At 39.1% G+C, this 16,928-nt stretch overlaps 1 protein-coding gene across 4 annotated transcripts in view; it reads left to right on the forward strand.

Annotated features, from left to right (window-relative positions):
• NRP1 (neuropilin 1) overlaps positions 1–16,928 on the forward strand; it is a 114,675-nt gene that overhangs the window by 38,058 nt on the left and 59,689 nt on the right. For all 4 annotated transcript variants that reach the window (XM_080384315.1, XM_080384316.1, XM_080384317.1 and 1 more), the window contains exons 4-5: positions 8,948–9,129; positions 13,801–14,028. In XM_080384315.1, coding sequence (XP_080240441.1) covers positions 8,948–9,129; positions 13,801–14,028 — 410 coding nt within the window. The remainder of the gene's footprint in view (positions 1–8,947; positions 9,130–13,800; positions 14,029–16,928) is intronic.

Raw genomic sequence — 16,928 nt, forward strand, 5'->3', positions numbered from 1 at the left:
ATTTACATCAATACAGACTAGGTATGTGAAGACAGTAATCACACAGTGGATTTTTCACTTGGCCAACAGTCTGCCCAAAGGGAATGGGGTGCAGAAATCAGAACAAAGGGAACAACACTGAGAAATATTGAGTTCCAAGTGCCTAACACTGCATCCTTAATACTCTCTTAATATAGTTCCTAACTGGAAATAAATGAAAATACCCATCATTTTACTGCATTTACAGAGCTTCAGGACATGGTTGCCATGGAACAAAATTGCCATAACTTGTGTTCTAAAGCTGATACGTCTGTCTGCAATTTCCTTTCTCCTTTAGCCTCTTTTCGTTTCATTAATTATGGGTGTTGCTCAGAGAGGTTGTAGACAGCCCACAAGGGACAAATATTTGAGTTTCAAAAGCATGGAACTTATTTTATGTTCTGAACTTTCACAGATTCTGTGAAAAGCTAACATCTACCTAATACTTTAAAAAGTCAAGTTTCTAAGGTTGTGATTAATATGCCACATAGATCCCAACAGAATAATTACAAATTAATCAGTAGTTCAGAACTCCCAAATGGAGTATTATAAGTTTGCCATCACTTTAAAGTATTCCTTTTCTACTTTCATGGAAAGAAAAAGAAATCACAAACGATTCTGATCTTTGTTTGATACAACTCTTTCTCTGTCCTTTAGGCATTCAAGGAAGTAAACCTGAAGCTTCTATAACTTAGCAATTAAGAAAGCTTTTTTGTGAACTCAGCAATACATACTAACAACACTAATCCAACTACAAGTCATTATGCACATGAAAATGATGTTTAATGGATATAGAGGCATACAGTTAGTGTTTGACTCTTTGCAGCAGTGGGTGTATATATGCATGAGTCTGAATGCAAGTAACTTAGTCTAGTTCTACAAAAATCACACAAATGTGTTTGTGAGATTGTGTGAGACTTATCAGCCCCTTCTTCCAGTCGTTCTATGGCTTAAGAAAACTTCCAAGTTTCAAGCCTCTGTTAAGAAGCTTTATTCAAAACCCACAGAAGCTGCTAGGAATCTTTCCATTATTTCAGGAGATGCTAGACTGGGCTCTTATATTTAAAATAAAGTATCTGGCTATCTAGGCTTTGTTCCTTGCTGTCTGTAAAATTTCTGGGAGACTGTTTGCACTCAGTCTCTCTCTTCTGTCTCCACATATGTAAGATGAGAATGACAACTTTACCTCAGAGGAATGTTGCAAAGCTTCACTTATAAACAGATTGGCATACTTGCTAACTAACGAGAAGTTTTCTGATTGATGGGTGTCTCCTGGGAGGTCATAAAAAAAAAACCCAAAAAAACCTGTATGATTGAGTTTTCGGAAATAATGTTTTTTGGCTTACAAGAGCCTACTCTTATGCAAGATGACTACTTGTGCCATCTTTTTTCTCATCACCTAGAATATCTTCTCAAATCTAGCCATGTCAAATTAGTGGCTATATACCAAGCTAAGCTAAGGCATAACCCTCACTCCTGAAATGTCCATATGAAAGAATATAAAGCTTGAGGTATAGTGAGTAATAAGAAAATTACTTTTTAAAACCATGGTTTTTTACCCAGTTTCTTAAGCCTTTAGCTGCCTCAATGTAGATAAAGTAACTATGAAACAACCAGTAAAAATCTGACGGTGTTTTATTTTGTGAAGAACACTGGAAAGTTGGCAAGAGGTAAGATTTTGCAGTGAAATAGGGAGGTGAACAAGTTGTAAATGACTCTAATATCTTCCAGATGGCATATTTTACTTGGGAACTGAGTTTGGAGTAATTAGAGGCATGTGAATTTCCTATAAATACTAAACTTCACCAGTTTGACACTAGAAAGCTCCTTCGTCTCTGAAGTCTTTAAACTGTTAAATGTTTCTTTTCCCCCCACTTAAAGTGGAAGTCATGGATTTGTAAATTTGTCTTATTTGACAGACAGAAACCTTTTTCCATGAAAAGATAGCATTTTTCTATGCCAGAATGTTATGAACTGAAGTTCCGTACTGAAGAGGTTTAAAATTGAATGTTTCTTCCCAGAAGAGGTTTTCATTTTTATATACTGGGTTGATTATATTATAATTTATTCTAGTATATGGCAAGCAGTGAAATCAGTAGAGTTTGCCCTAACTTCAAGAACAAAACTTTTCATCGGTAAAATGCTTTTTGCAGATAGATAAGCTGAAGACCTTAGCAGATGAATTTTGCTTTTACTTCCCCTAGGACATTGCAATACTAAAATGGCAAAACCTGGTCCACAGCCTCTGATTTTTCTTCATTTTCTGCATGACATTGTTTACATTCATTCCCGGAGTGAATCCTGGTGTTCACATTTCTGTTGAAGAATTTTCCAGGTTTTATTTGGTGTAAATAGGGTAGAACTAAGTAAATACAAGGTAAAATATTCTGTCACCACTTGCACACTCTTTAGCCATATATCAGTGTAAACTGGCTTAGATCCATTGACATAAAGAGCTAATCTCATTTGCAGCAGCTAAAGATCTGTCTACTGTTCTCAGTGGAGCTGTATAGATAAAAGTGCAGATATAATCTTGCTTATTTAGTTCAGCTTTTCAGTTCTGCCATTCCCAGGTATTCAAAAGGCATGAGCCAAAGAACCAGAACCATGTGATAAGATGAAAGATAATCAGATTTTAAAATAGTAGTGATTATTTTTTTTACTTCTGGGGTTTGAACTTTTATTGGTTAAGGTATGTTGTATTTCAGATTCCTCTGTTCAGCAGAGAATTAAAAGCTTAATTTTAAAATGAAAGGGAAAATCCCAATGCATTAGATGATTCCAGAATCCAGTGTAATAACAAAACTGTTGCTAACATTAGTCACAATCAAACTGTTACAGTGGGTAACTGTAGATCTTCATCGATGTCTTTGTTACATCTTTTCTCTTTTTCACTACAGCATTGTCTTGTACTAAAATAGACCCTCACTAGTTCATTCTTAATGGAGACCCAATGTCAGTTAATGGCCTTGGTAAATTACTGAACAGTGGCCAAATCCCAATGGCCTTATTCCCAGAAATCTCTTAGGTTGACAGGACCTTTGTATGAGTAACTTCAGTGAATTTTGGCCCTGAGTGAAGACCATAAAAGCATCAGCTCACAAAAGACCAATGGAAACAAAGGCCCCCCGAACTGACAGGGATTTCAGTAAATTACAAATCATTAATCGATTGCAAATTGTGTATTTAAATATCCAGCACTTCAGAGAACTGTGGGATTTGTATGATATATTGTCTCCCTCAGGGGGCTTCATCTGCACCATGAATCCAGCACAAGCAAAACCAGCTCAAAAGCCTCCTGCCATGGCATTCACTCCCACATCCCCCCTTCTCACAGAGCTTGCACTGCCTGGCTGGTACTAATTCAACTGTATGTGTGCCCACACTTGGAGAAATGATCTTTTGGGCATTTTAATAGATGGAAGGAAGGAAGGAAGGAAGGAAGGAAGGAAGGAAGGAAGGAAGGAAGGTAGGAAGGAAGGAAGGAAGGAAGGAAGGAAGGAAGGAAGGAAGGAAGGATGGATTAAAAAAAAAGGTCACTTCACTCATCCTGTCAAAGACATCCACACCAACAGTTGACTTGCTGGGATAAAGAAAGACTTCTCTGTTGAGAAAACCGTGGTGTGTGATAGGAGCCAGGCAGGAATGCACCGTGCAGGACCATGGCACACCAAACACACTGCAAAGGGGCTAAAAAAGCAAAAAACCTCCACAGTCCCCTGCAGTTCCCATGCCTCCCAGTGCTCAGGGAGCAGCTGTGCCCAGCTTAGGCCTGGTGGCTTACTGCAGACACAGAAGCTACCCAGGATCCTCCAAGGGCCACATGCCGCTTTCACATCCATCAAGGTGCATTTTGAGGCCCATGCATGAAGAGTTATATTCCCTCCATGTAGATACCTGCATTGAAAGTCCCAGCTTCCACAGGATGGGGCTGCCCCTCCAGTACCCGTTAGACAGGTCACCTTGCCCGGGTGGGGCACAGGAGGCCATGGAGAGCAGTCAGGCTGCACGGAGGCTCAGATGGAGAGCAACCCAACAGACAATGAGGTTACAGACAGAAAAACAGCCTGTTTGGGGCTGTGCTTAATCTTTTATTTTTAACAGCATGTACTTCTTTTTCTTGTTGCTAATAAAATGGGATTAAGGTTGGTGTCCCTTGAGTGCCTGCAGCTCTTAAGCTTTTAGCTCTGGGATACAGATTGCCTTGTGCCACAAGCGCTGCAGTAAATCCCACACCTCTAACCCTCAGTCACTAATGGGGCACAAATCCACAGTGCTGAAAAACTTGAAACTCTTTATTTAGATTTCTTCTTGTAACGCCTTCTGTTCAGCTGAAATGGAGCCTTGCAAGGCATAAAAATAAATTCTTTATAAAACAAAGGCAAAACATACATACTAAGAAGCAAATTCTCAGGGTAGATAATTCAGGCCCCAGAGAGATTTAGCAGCTTGGTGGAAGTGGAACTGGAGTAATAAATGAAACAGAGAGGTGGAAGATCTTTTCATTCTAACAGGTGAATAACCAAAATACTCATAACCACTGTATTGATGCATATCATACATAGTAGGCTGCAGAAAAATATGGCATATTCAGATGTAAATTACAGTTGTATACGCTTCACTGATTGTTTCATAAGGTTAAATGGCAGATATTTAGATTTCAGCTGAGTTCTGCAGATGTCTTGGAAGGAATTTTTTTAGGCAAAAGGCTTAAGATCTAACTGCTCTAATAATAGGAAAATGTGTAGAAGCAGAGTGTAGTTTCCAGAGTGGCTGGCTTCAGCACCAGGCAGCACTTTCTAGCACTTTCATTTCATTTTCTGCAGTACAACATGCTATGGTGCATTTCAGGGGTCACCAGCATGTTCAGAACCGAACCCAGATGTAAGCACTCTTATCACCTATTGAAAAGTAGAAGTAGAAAATTCATCAAAATCTGTATTCTGCAGCTGTTTATGTTTTTCATTGCCCAGTGCTCATTTAATAGGTATTGCTTGGCCTGTTCCTTGAACCCCTAACTTACTCTTCCAAAAAAAGAGCAAATTTTTTGCAATTCCTTCAAGAATTTGTATAAGAATTCTAGATTCCCTCATCTTTCCAATGGGAATCTGTCCCAGACATTGTTTTATTGAACCGTAAAATTAGGACCATCTAGTAAAGGTGTCTTCAGCCACCAGCTGAGAGGAGCAGTGGGAGTGTGCGAACTCTGCAGTGCATTTCAGCAGCTCCCACCCAAAAGCCACCATTGGTCCTTGCACAACACAGAGGGTGCAAACAGGAAGCAAACAAAAATGGTTTATCCAGAATATCCAGACAAGCAAAAAGGGATATGCATTGTGGCATAGTGGCTCCATGAATGTATCCACCGATTACCCTCTCTTCTGGGCATGCATCTCCTATTTTCGCACATGAACTTGTGCTCTAGTCTTTCACCTGAAACTACACTTGATGGTTAGTGCCATGTTTATATTTACATCTCTGTGCCATAAACCCTAAAGGACTATAACATTACAAGAAATATTTGCCACACCATTGACAGCAGTAACTGAGTGAAGAACTGCCAAGTGGGAAATCCAAATTTGCAAACTCAGTAGTCTGGGCTGCATGCCAAGACTGTCTGGGCGCTGCGGAGGTGACACATTCAGTCTCCTCACAGGGATGCCAATGTGCCAACTGCATCCCTGGCACAGCATCTTCTCCTGACAAACTTATGGAGAAGAACTGCTACCAAGCCCAGAGGGATATGCAAGCTGCTTTCTGAGCTTCCTTGGCAGCAACTCCATTTTCAAGTTGTGACTGTACTTTCTGCTATTTACAAGAACAGTTGTTTGTGATACACTATGGTCTTTGGTAGGATTTTGAAAAGTGGAAAAATGACAGCAGGATGTTGGTTTCCAAGTATAAGCTAGTAAAATCCAGAGTAATTGCATTTCCCTAAGAAAAAAAAAAATACTCATTTACTGCAGCCTCGATATCAGATGTTGCCACCAGTGTGGGAGAATCCAAATCCATTTGTTAGCTGCCAAGTGAAAGACATGATCCTCAGAATATGAAAATTATAGGAATGATCTCTAAAGCTTCCTCTTTTCAAATTGTACTTCGTACTTATTGTCTCACAGCTAAACTTCTTTTCTGTCTGTCAGTAATTATTCAAAACAAAAGAAAAAAACCTGATAAATCCTCCAATCTTCTGCAGGGCTGCATGACCTATAACTTGTAAAATCCATTAGAAGACAGCCCTTTAGTAACCAAATTGTGTCATTTACAACTGCACAGCAGCCAGAAAGAGCACCATAAATTACAATTCTGTCACTATAAGGGACAATGGAAAGGTATGGGCAGGCTATCACTATAAAGGAGGAAACCTAGCAGAGTGATAGAATAATTTTCATATTTTTTGGCAAAGTTATAAATAAATAAATAAATGCGTGTGTGTGTAAGCAAAATCGGTACTTACATGTTAAATTTTTTTTGGCTGTGTACGAAAGAGTAAGACTATAGAAGACTATTTTCAAAGTGCAGCAGAATAAAAATACTGAATTCAAACCTTTTGGTTTGTTTCTTGGGTTTTTTTGTACATGAAGTAAAAATGCATGTAAAAACTTGCTTAACGTTATTAGTTAAAATTTTTCCTATTACTTAATAATTCATAAATAGGGTTCTTCTTAATATTGATTTGAAAAGTTATCTACTGTTGAGGCTTAAGCAATGAATGGTGCCTGGAAAACGTGAAATAAAGTCATCGTGGGGAGAAGAGCAAAGACTCATTCAGATGTTGTAGTTTTACATGTTTACTTTTTAATGAGCTGTTAATTATTTGGAGAAAGGTTGTCTTGTTAAAAATTCTCAACATTCATTTTTTTCCTGAAGTCTAAAAACTAGCAGCCTGCATCCCTGAGTACTTCCAATAGGTTTTGCAGAGAACCTAGAGCCAGTATTCTTAAGGATATTTCTAAAGGAAAAACAACGCCAAATCCAAAGAAAAACAATTCTTATGTCTTTTTACAACTCTCCTCTTCATTTTCAAATCCTGTTATACATATATCATAATGAAATTATAGAAAGAACAGAAGTCTAACTTTAAAAAATGCAGGCTACCTAAAGTATCTGTAAAATTATCTTAGAAATTAACATTTCTGCTTTTTATTTCCCCCAATCTGAAATGGGACAGTGAAGCTAACTAGTTGAGCAATTGCTACTAGAAAAATCAAATATATAAGAGGAAATGCAGTTAACACAATATTTCACATATGTTAATGCTTACAGTTCCATCAGTGTCAGCTTTATTTTCTACTTGATATACACCAAAGCTGGCACACAATTTTAACAGATGAGGTAATGTCATTTTTAATTTAAGGAGCCTTAAGCCATCCACTTTAACTAGTGATATCATCTTTGCAGTTGTCTCACGGGACTTCATGTAAACATAAGTAATGTGCCCTGGACGGTTTGGAGCAGAGTTGTTAAAAATTACATTGGTCATCATGAAGACATTTTTTTTTTCCTTTGATCTCTTTAAAAATGTCAGACGCACTTTATTGTCCTGTCATTTTTAGCTCTTCCTTGTATATTATTATGCTTGGAACATTTCAGTGAACATAACAGTAAAAGAATAAAGGCCTAAACAAATTAATGGCAACATTTTAATGTCAGTTGTAGTAGGATAATGAAAAGTAAATGAGATTGTCTGGCTAACAGCAACTTGTTAAATAAAACAGCGGCACGGCTGAGACACAAAGACACAGGGGCAGAGAGAAGCTTTTTGACACAGTCCGAAAGAGGCTCAGAGCACAGCCCAGGCTCCAAATGCCACCGCCTGTTAGAAGATGATTAAAATGATTCCACAGATTGGGTCTGCTCCTCCTTTCTGTCCAGGGTCAAGTGAAATCATCTGCTAATAACACTTAAAAACAGACCTGTATCTGCACCTGCAGCTTCTGCCTCCCTGTGACTTTGATTCTTGTCTGTATTCCCTCGGCGGGTCAGTACACCAGGCTGCTGGGCTGTCCTCAGCCCTCTGACACCAGGTGCCAGAGCAGCCCCCACGCACTGGCATCTCTGGTGACGGGGCTCAGGAGCCCTAACATAACTGTGGCTCCCAGGCAAACTTTTACTACCAGTCATTATTGCGTTATTCTGTGCTTTTTCTTATGAAGTCCTTAGGAATAAAGCAGGTAATCAGGGGAGGATTTAGCCCAGCCTGTTCAGTAATCACCTGCTGTACGAGTACGAATATGATAACGTGCACTTCTTGACTCAAATGCCTCAGCAAAGATGATTTGTAATGAAGCAAGTTTTGTCTGAGAAAAAACAAGTGCTGTGACTGACGTGTGGATTTTGTGATTTGCTCCAAACTATTTGTCTAGCTAACAAGGAAAATAACAGATTTTTCTACCGCTGGTCTGAAACATGGTGGAGCTTTGAACAAAATCTGATGTTTAGGGATTTATTTATTATTCTGTGGACATATGTTTGGAGGACAGCATATGGAAATCAAAGTATTGTTCATAAAGAGCTCCAGCCAAAAAGACATTTTTGAATTCATAACAGAACTTCACAGTTTGAAAAGAATGCTATGCATTATGTATTGATAACAACACTACACAGACAAAGGAACACAATTTAATAATACAGAATTGTGCTCATGAGATTTCCCTTTTTTTTTTGTTAATTGGTTACTTTAGCTGACATTGTCTGCAAGCATAATGGACACCATTCTTCCTAATAGTTCCATGTTGCCAGATGATGTCTACAGACATAATGTAGTCCATTTTAATTATTTCATTTTGCTTACATCTTTCAGCATAATGCATTTTCCAAGCAAGCTAGCATTTTTCTTGATTATCTATGTTGTGTTATGGTTTCTAAATTAATTAGGTCTCCTTCTTTCCTGGAAGTTAAAAGTTTCTTCCTTCCATTTATCTACCAGGTATGATTATGTTGAAGTGATTGATGGAGATAATGCTGAAGGACGCTTATGGGGAAAGTACTGTGGAAAAATTGCTCCCCCTCCTTTAGTGTCTTCGGGACCATACCTTTTTATTAAATTTGTTTCCGACTATGAGACACATGGAGCCGGATTTTCTATCCGTTACGAAGTTTTCAAAAGAGGTGAGAAACAATTCATTGTTATATAGCTCGTAACCTGCAATTTTTGCTTGCATTGTAAAGTTCATCATAATTCTTTGGAATGGGGGGAATGCATGAAAATTCTTGAAAGAGAAAATTGTATGACCCTTGTCATTCCAAGGTGGAGCATGTATTCAATGGGTGTAAATCATTATCAGTCCAATGGGTCAGCTGCATCTGAGGATTGACTCCTCTGAATGTAATGTGATCTTCATCAGCTGTTTGTTTCAACCATCTTAAAACCATTAGCTTTCTTCCATTTTTGTTGGTTTGGGTGGGGGTTTTTTTTGTGATAATAATTACTGTATGATTTACAATGTTACTGCCTTAACAGCACTGTAACCTTCTGAGTCCCTGACTTATTTTGCTTAGTGTTTTGCTCTGCATTCCCAAGAGGTAGCTGTGGGCTCAGAAAGGACCAGAGTACACATGGACAGCAGATGATGTTGCTGTTGCTTTCACAAATCATGTTTGGGAGGTAAAGGAGGGGAGAAGCTTACACTGTTCACAGGCATGACCTTCTGGATGCTTGTGCCAGAAGTTCAGTGCTGGTGAGCACAGATTGCTGTACAGGGCACAGAGAAAGCCCAGAGAAACAAACAGTCCAGGATTAACCAGACCTGTAGACAGTCCCTCTCTGATAATTCTCTGAGTCAATAGCTAGAAGGGCAGTAAGATCATCTTATTTTGGCATACACCTTCCCTATAGCTGGATGGAGATAAATTCATATATTCCATGCCTGGAGAATACAGGACCAAAACTCATAATATATAAAAAGACAATAAGCTTAACTTTGTAGAAAAAAATACTGACTTCAACATCAATGTTTAGGGTTATACTCACAAAAGCAGTTTAGGGTTATACTCACAAAAACAAAAACTTCAAATTTCCAATTCACACCACATCCAGGTAGCACCCCATTTTCAAAACCAGTTCAAGCTCCTTTTACACACCTACACTAGAGCCAGATTTTCAGCGGCGGTCAGCACACACGCTTGGTGGCAGCTGTACTGTTAATGAGGAGAAGCACAGTAGTGAAGTGTCTTTCCTATTGCAAGCTATTGCTGCTCTGCACAGTGCTAATTGGGGCCACAGACCTCTCGTTCACCATCTTCCCTGTCTGTAAATCCACTCTTGGCTCCCAGAAATTCTTTTGGTGACCTTCAGGGTCACAGTTTTTGAAAGAACTCAGGAGCCAAATGACACCAAGCTTTCCTGAAAACATATCTCTATTTATTTTGATGGCTTTAGGAGGCTAAACTCTTGAAACTGTGCCCTGAAATTTCTCAGTACTTATATATACAGTACCACCTTTTGTAAAAAACAGGGCTGAAACACAAGAAGTGAAAGAATGACCTGTGAAAAAATCTATTTTAGCAACTGAGCTTTTTCAAGAAAAAAGCTTTTATTTATTTCCTGATAGTATAGTGGCAACCCAGAGCTCTGACAGCAATGTTGTGTTTATTTCCTTGTGTGGTCATTTACATGTCTCAATGATACACATTACCCATATTAAGATGGCATTATGAACGTGATTTTACACACACAGAAGTCAGGAAACTCCAAATTATGGCTCCCAGAGCAACTTTAACTCTAGTTCATTCCACATAAACTGTATATTAAGGCAGAGAAGTTATCACCAGGTACAGTGTTAGAAAATGCTGTGTGTACACAAAGGATACAAGTTTTAGTTTCTGTGGGAACACAGCACTTTTTAACTTTTGAGTTAATGCATATATGCTATTCCAAATTTAAGTTTTAATATCTGTACTAAAGAAAGCTGACCAGTTCATCCTGTTACACAGGTGAAGCTCAGTCGCTCACACCAGACTAATATGCTTCATTCAAGCATATTCACATCTTAGCTCATCATTTCCCAGGTATGAGAAGTATTAAAATGATCACAAGCCCTAGGTCCTGTGTTGCTGAGCTGAAGGTTGAGCTGCATTTCAGCACACACTGTATTTTTGCCCATGATTCCTGTGAAAGCATCCTTAGTTTTTGAAAAGAAAAACTGCATTACACTACCTGCATCCTAAGCTGAGAGACCAATACACGTAATGACTGTGATAAAAGAGATATGGGTTTTGAGAGTAGGAGCTGCCTTCACTTCTCATCCAGCTCCTTAGCCAGAAAGAAAATGAAGAAGTTGAATTCTAGACTAAATCGTGAAACCCATATTGCCCAGCATTTAGCCCATCTGAAACGTTCATCATTTTGGCTGTGGCAGCCAGCCTATCATAGGGTGGATGAGTGGTCTGCTCACTAGATGAGGATCTATACTGTACACGTTCAACATTTCTGACTTTAGTTAACCAAACTTATGGTGTAAACTGAAAGAAAAGGCAGTGTCAGCTAAGAAGGCAAATGACTTTCTGGCTCAGTGACACCTACATGGAGCGAATGAAATTATACCCAATGTCATCTCTTTCTCTTTCCTTGCTCTCTCTGTTGCATCCTCTCTCTCTTTCCTTCAGCTCATCTATCTTCCTTTATTTCATGCACATGCACACAGGTAGTTTCTCCCTCCCAGGAGTATCTATTTTGTCAGCTCTCTGTTAGAATCTTTTCTGCCAGTTTTCCATGAATATTGCACCATGGAGTTCCTCGTAGCCTCAGTGTTGATTTAATTCATGGAGCTTCTTCTCAGTGTCAATAAAGGGTCAAAATCTGTGGAGGGCAATTTCCTGAGGCAGCTCTTCTGAAAACAGGTTTTGTTTCTTGCACCAGATTGACTTGAACATGTTTAAAATAAAGCAAGCCGGTATTGAGATACCATGTGTCAGTGTAAGGAGCCTGATGATCGTGCACTCACAGAGCCAGGATCTGGCTGTATTTAATAAAGCAATAATGATCCTGGCTTACATTTTATATTGCATCTTTTATTGGATTCCAAGAGGAGTACAGAGCACTTTTTGCTATGAATGGCATAGCAAAGCTATTTTATCCTGGAACAGCAGCTACCAGTGGGAGTAAGAAGCAACAACCAGAATATAACCCTCCCATACATGACAAGGAGACAAGGGAATGACAGGGAGAGAAGAGAAATATCCGACCAATGTGTAAGCGGGCAATTTAATTATAGGCAAAATGTAATTTCCCAAATTGGAATGGGTCAGGTTACGTGAGCATTAATATCTGCATCTTCCAAAATATGCCACAAAGTGTTCTGAATATTGATGCGATAGATCAAGCATTTCCTATCAGTGTCTGTTGAAGGACAAAAATACCTGAACTGACTAAATTCATTCAGACCTCTCTCTTGCATGCTGAATTTAGCTGGGAGGTGGCCAGATCTGTGGGGGGTAATACATTTGGCACATTCACAAGGAAAACATTTTCTGTGCTGAAATAAGAGTATTCATATATGCAACAAGCCAGACTGTTTTCTTTCAATGATCAGTGTTCAGCATTGGAAATCCTGTAAGGCTTCTGGCTACGGTCTCTAAGGATGCTGTGCATCCTTATCCAAATTGAAACCTCGCACATGCTCATCCTCCAGCACAGACCTGCCTCTTGCAACCAAACTGTTGCCTGTGTCCTTCCTCTACTGTGTGTTTGAAGACCTTCATCTGAGTCATCCTACTCAAACTCCCCAGGTCAACTGCTCTCCACCAATCCCCCAAATCCTGTAAATCACTTTCCATTAATTTTGGAGTGTCAAAAGTCAGAGAGGGGTACCTATGCTGACCTTGTGGGAGGATGTGTGGGCAGTGCCTGCGGCTGACTTCGAAGCACACCTGCAGATGTGGGATACACAGAGAGGATTCCTGAGGGACCTAAAAAAAGGAGAAATGTGATCTGTCAACAAGTGAGGAACTCCAGTTTTAGTCCCCTGTATTCACAAAGGCAAATCCAGTGATCTGGCCTTTTATACCCTTGCATCTTTACTGCTACTTTCCTGCTTCACCAAAAGCACTGTTTGGAGCATCCCATTATGGCATGGTGGGGACATTGGGGAAAGCTGGTGTGTCAACATTGACATTAGGTGACTTCTAGCAACAGTGCCTGTAATCACACAGTTTATCGTGCCTGCACTAACAGCAACATTTTACTGGTGCACCTGTGTCAACACCACTCAGAATGAGTCACTCACCCTTGGTACATGTACGAATTACCTTTCACATTTAGTTTGTCAAGGAGGCATAGGTCACATCTGGCAGAGTTACTGAGTCAGTGCTCCAGGAATCTGAAACCACTACTCCCTCTACTGAATTCACTCACCCACTTTTGTAAAAAATTCTATTTCACCAATAAAATCCTGTCAGCTATAAGATTTAAAGATTTGAGCTTGAAGGGGCTATAATTATTTCTCTAGGGCTCTGTTGAGATTTCTGCAGCTTACACTTTCATTGTTCCCACATGACTTTGTATTTGTCATAATTTTTTCTAGAGCTGGTACAAGTTTTCATATTGTTCCATACAAATTGAAAATTGGAGATCAGACAGTATATGTGAATTGTGCTTTAAAACCTGACTATCAATAATAGGAACAAGCTGGCTGAATGATTAATGCAGCAATTAAAATGAGGTGTTTCATTGAAAAACCACCTTTGCTGCTGGAGAGACAGTATGACCTAATTTGTTTTCCAGTTAACTACTTTGCTTAGTAGCATAGTGTTAACCCTGGTGATTTTCTCTTTCTCTTGCAGGACCTGAATGTTCCAGAAACTTTACTTCATCAAGCGGAGTGATAAAATCCCCTGGATTCCCTGAAAAATACCCCAATAGCCTTGAATGCACTTATATTATCTTTGCACCAAAGATGTCAGAGATTATACTGGAATTTGAAAGCTTTGAGCTAGAACCTGATTCAAATACTCCAGGGGGAGCATTCTGTCGCTATGACCGATTGGAAATCTGGGATGGATTCCCTGATGGTAAGAGAAAAATGGACTGTGATATGCATATCCATTACTCTGTAGTGGGCTGCAGAAGGCATATTCTCATTTTTTTAAATGTCATAGTAGGAGAGGTCCTTGCTTGATTTATGTGAAACGAGTTGAATTAAAGAGAAATAGGAAAAATGCTCTGTAAATCCATACAGTAAAGCATATCACAGTGTGAGTGATTATTTTAATGAAATATGTTTAATTTTGAACAGTTGGCTTGGAGAAAAAATGGTTTTAGAGGGGATATTTGACAGACCCCTACATTAAAATTAATTAAATATGAAGCTTTGTAATGGGTCCTCAAACTTGCACAGCTAACGCATAAGTATTGTCCAGAAATTTCCAACAACTTGCACAAACTAACCCTCCAGCTTGTGAAGGATCTGGGTTACAGACCACCTGTCAAATTGGAGAATTTCTTTGCCAGAGAAAACGTGGTGTCCATACAATGGAAATCATACAGACTAAAGATTACAGTGAACAGTGAATGAGTTATTCATTCAGGTGGGTTCAGTGAATGGGCACTGCAGTGTTCCTCCCTTACAGTGCTCTGTCTTCCAGCAGTATCAGCAAATCCAAAAGTTTTATCTTAATTTGTTAATTTATAATCTCTGATTAGCTGGACACATGTTGGGTACCTTCTAGAACTTACTTGTCTGCCAGCTCAGTAGTTTTCCGCTTGGTTGTTGGCCACGCTTGACCTTGTGCAAATTCACTAAGTGCATAGCTAGATATTAGCAAAGACTGTAGGGCCTGTGAGCCCTCATTTCACCCTCTGCCCGATCTCATAACCCTGCTTTGCACTGAGACTGATGAATAAAATAGCTGCATGATTTCTCTGGTTTTTTTCATATACAGCAATGGGTCCACAAGGTCCAAGTCCCCTCTAGGCTGGGCAGCTGTGTGCCGGTTCACCAAGGACCCCAGTTGGAAAGGCTTTGGCTCCAGTCTAAAAGGGACTGTTTGAGTAGAATGCCTAACCTTTAGGGTGCCCAATCACCTACACCAATTGTGCAAATGGCTGTGTAAAACCGATTGTGATGCCTTTTTCACTGTTTCTATGTATGGCATAAGCTGATAAAGAGAAGTATGTTGAAGCTGTCCTTTTTCTTCTTAATTTTGTGACTTGTAGCAAAATTCAGCAACTGAAGATTTATGTTGTTTGTGTTGGGCACTAATTACAACTATTTCAGTTTTCCACTGGTGTGATAACCCAGATTAATACATATTTTCTTTGCTTTTATGAACAGCAGTGGCAGTTTCTATAAAATGCTAATACTACACTAATATTTCATTTAAATGAAAACATATAACTTAAGGAACATATTTTAGTAACATATTTAAACTTGCTTGTGGTTTTTTTTTCCTAGATAAATTCCTGATATAATTTTAATTAAAGCTTTTATTGATGCTGCAGTAAATAGGTACAAGATTTTTAACATATAGTTATTTTTCCTTTTTGTTTTATACTTAATGGGTTTATCCTGGCTCTTTTCAATCCACTCCAATAAATAGTGAAGAAAAAGCCATAACAGTAGCTGAAAGACTATTTAGTATTTAATGCCTCAGTTAGGAAAACAGTATTGTAACACTACAATAATGATGTCTGGAACATTTAATAATAGGTTTATTTGTATTTAGGCCAAATCTGTCCAAGCTGAATTCCTGTAGAACTTGCATTTAAACTGACATGTGAAAAGATGATCCAATCAATCAATTTATGTGTAATATTACCAAAAAGAAATGCATTATTGTTAGTGTCAGAGGGTTTCAAAACGGTAATTTCCCGGTTCAAGAAAGTGACTGAGCCATACTGAAGAGCAATTAACAACAGGCATTATCAGCCTTTCAATTCTCTCACAAACTGTCTGAACTCAAAATGATCCTGACATCCCACAAGGGTGCTTACATGTTTGTAAATATTCAACTGAATTTGTAGAAAGAAATGTTTCCTTAAATACAAACTGTTGGAGGTTGTGGTGGCTGTAGGGAAATGTTTGCCGCATCATTTCACTGTAGGACAATCCTTAGCCAGCAGTCAGTCTCTTGTTTAACTTAACACTACAAAGGCAGAGAGAACATGATTGCTTCTCTATAAGTGCATCACAGGATTAATCCCTGGGAGGGAGAACTATTTCAACCAAAGAGCAAAGCTGACACAGGAAACCACTGGTACAACCTGGCGATAAACTGAAGGCAGAAATTAAAAGTTTCTAGATATCAAAATAAGAGTTTCCAGATAATCTTGCAAAAAAAAAAAAAAGGAGAAAGGCAGGCAAAATAAATCTACTTTGCACCCACATGGAAGTAGTACATTTCTGAAAAACATTAGACAGTGTTGTTGCCTTTGATGAAGAAAGGCTCACCCAGGGTGTCTTTCAGCCATTTGTCCATTTCCCTTTAGTCCATGAAAAAAATATTCTGAAGCTACATCTACACTATTAGCTAAAACAGGGCCAAGGCATCATTGTGTGTACTTCCTCATTACTGACATACTACCTTGCACAACTTCAGCCCACATCAGTTTGCACTTTCCCAAGCAATTCCTTAGCACGGTTTGGAGGAAAGTGAAAGCTGGGGATCATTCCAAACAGGCACATTGCATGCAGCTGTCATGCTTCAGTGGAAAAAGCCTTACAGGAGCAAGCTGTGTCACTGTTAGTGTGGTCCAGGAACAGTCCCTGACTACTGGCTGCAGATCCAGAGGGTGGTCCATGGCCTGGTCTGTTTAGCGATATGGACATAGCCATAAAAAAGGAAGCTGTTTTGCTTTCTTAGACTGCATTGCTGCTCACATACCCAGCTGTGTCAGAGAGTAAAGCCACCATTGCACTACAGATGCACTACACATGAAGCAGAAAGATTTATTAAACGTTTGGAAAAAAACC

This window comes from Falco punctatus (genome assembly GCF_963210335.1).
Source record: "Falco punctatus genome assembly, chromosome: 4".
Classification (NCBI taxonomy): Eukaryota; Metazoa; Chordata; class Aves; order Falconiformes; family Falconidae; genus Falco; species Falco punctatus.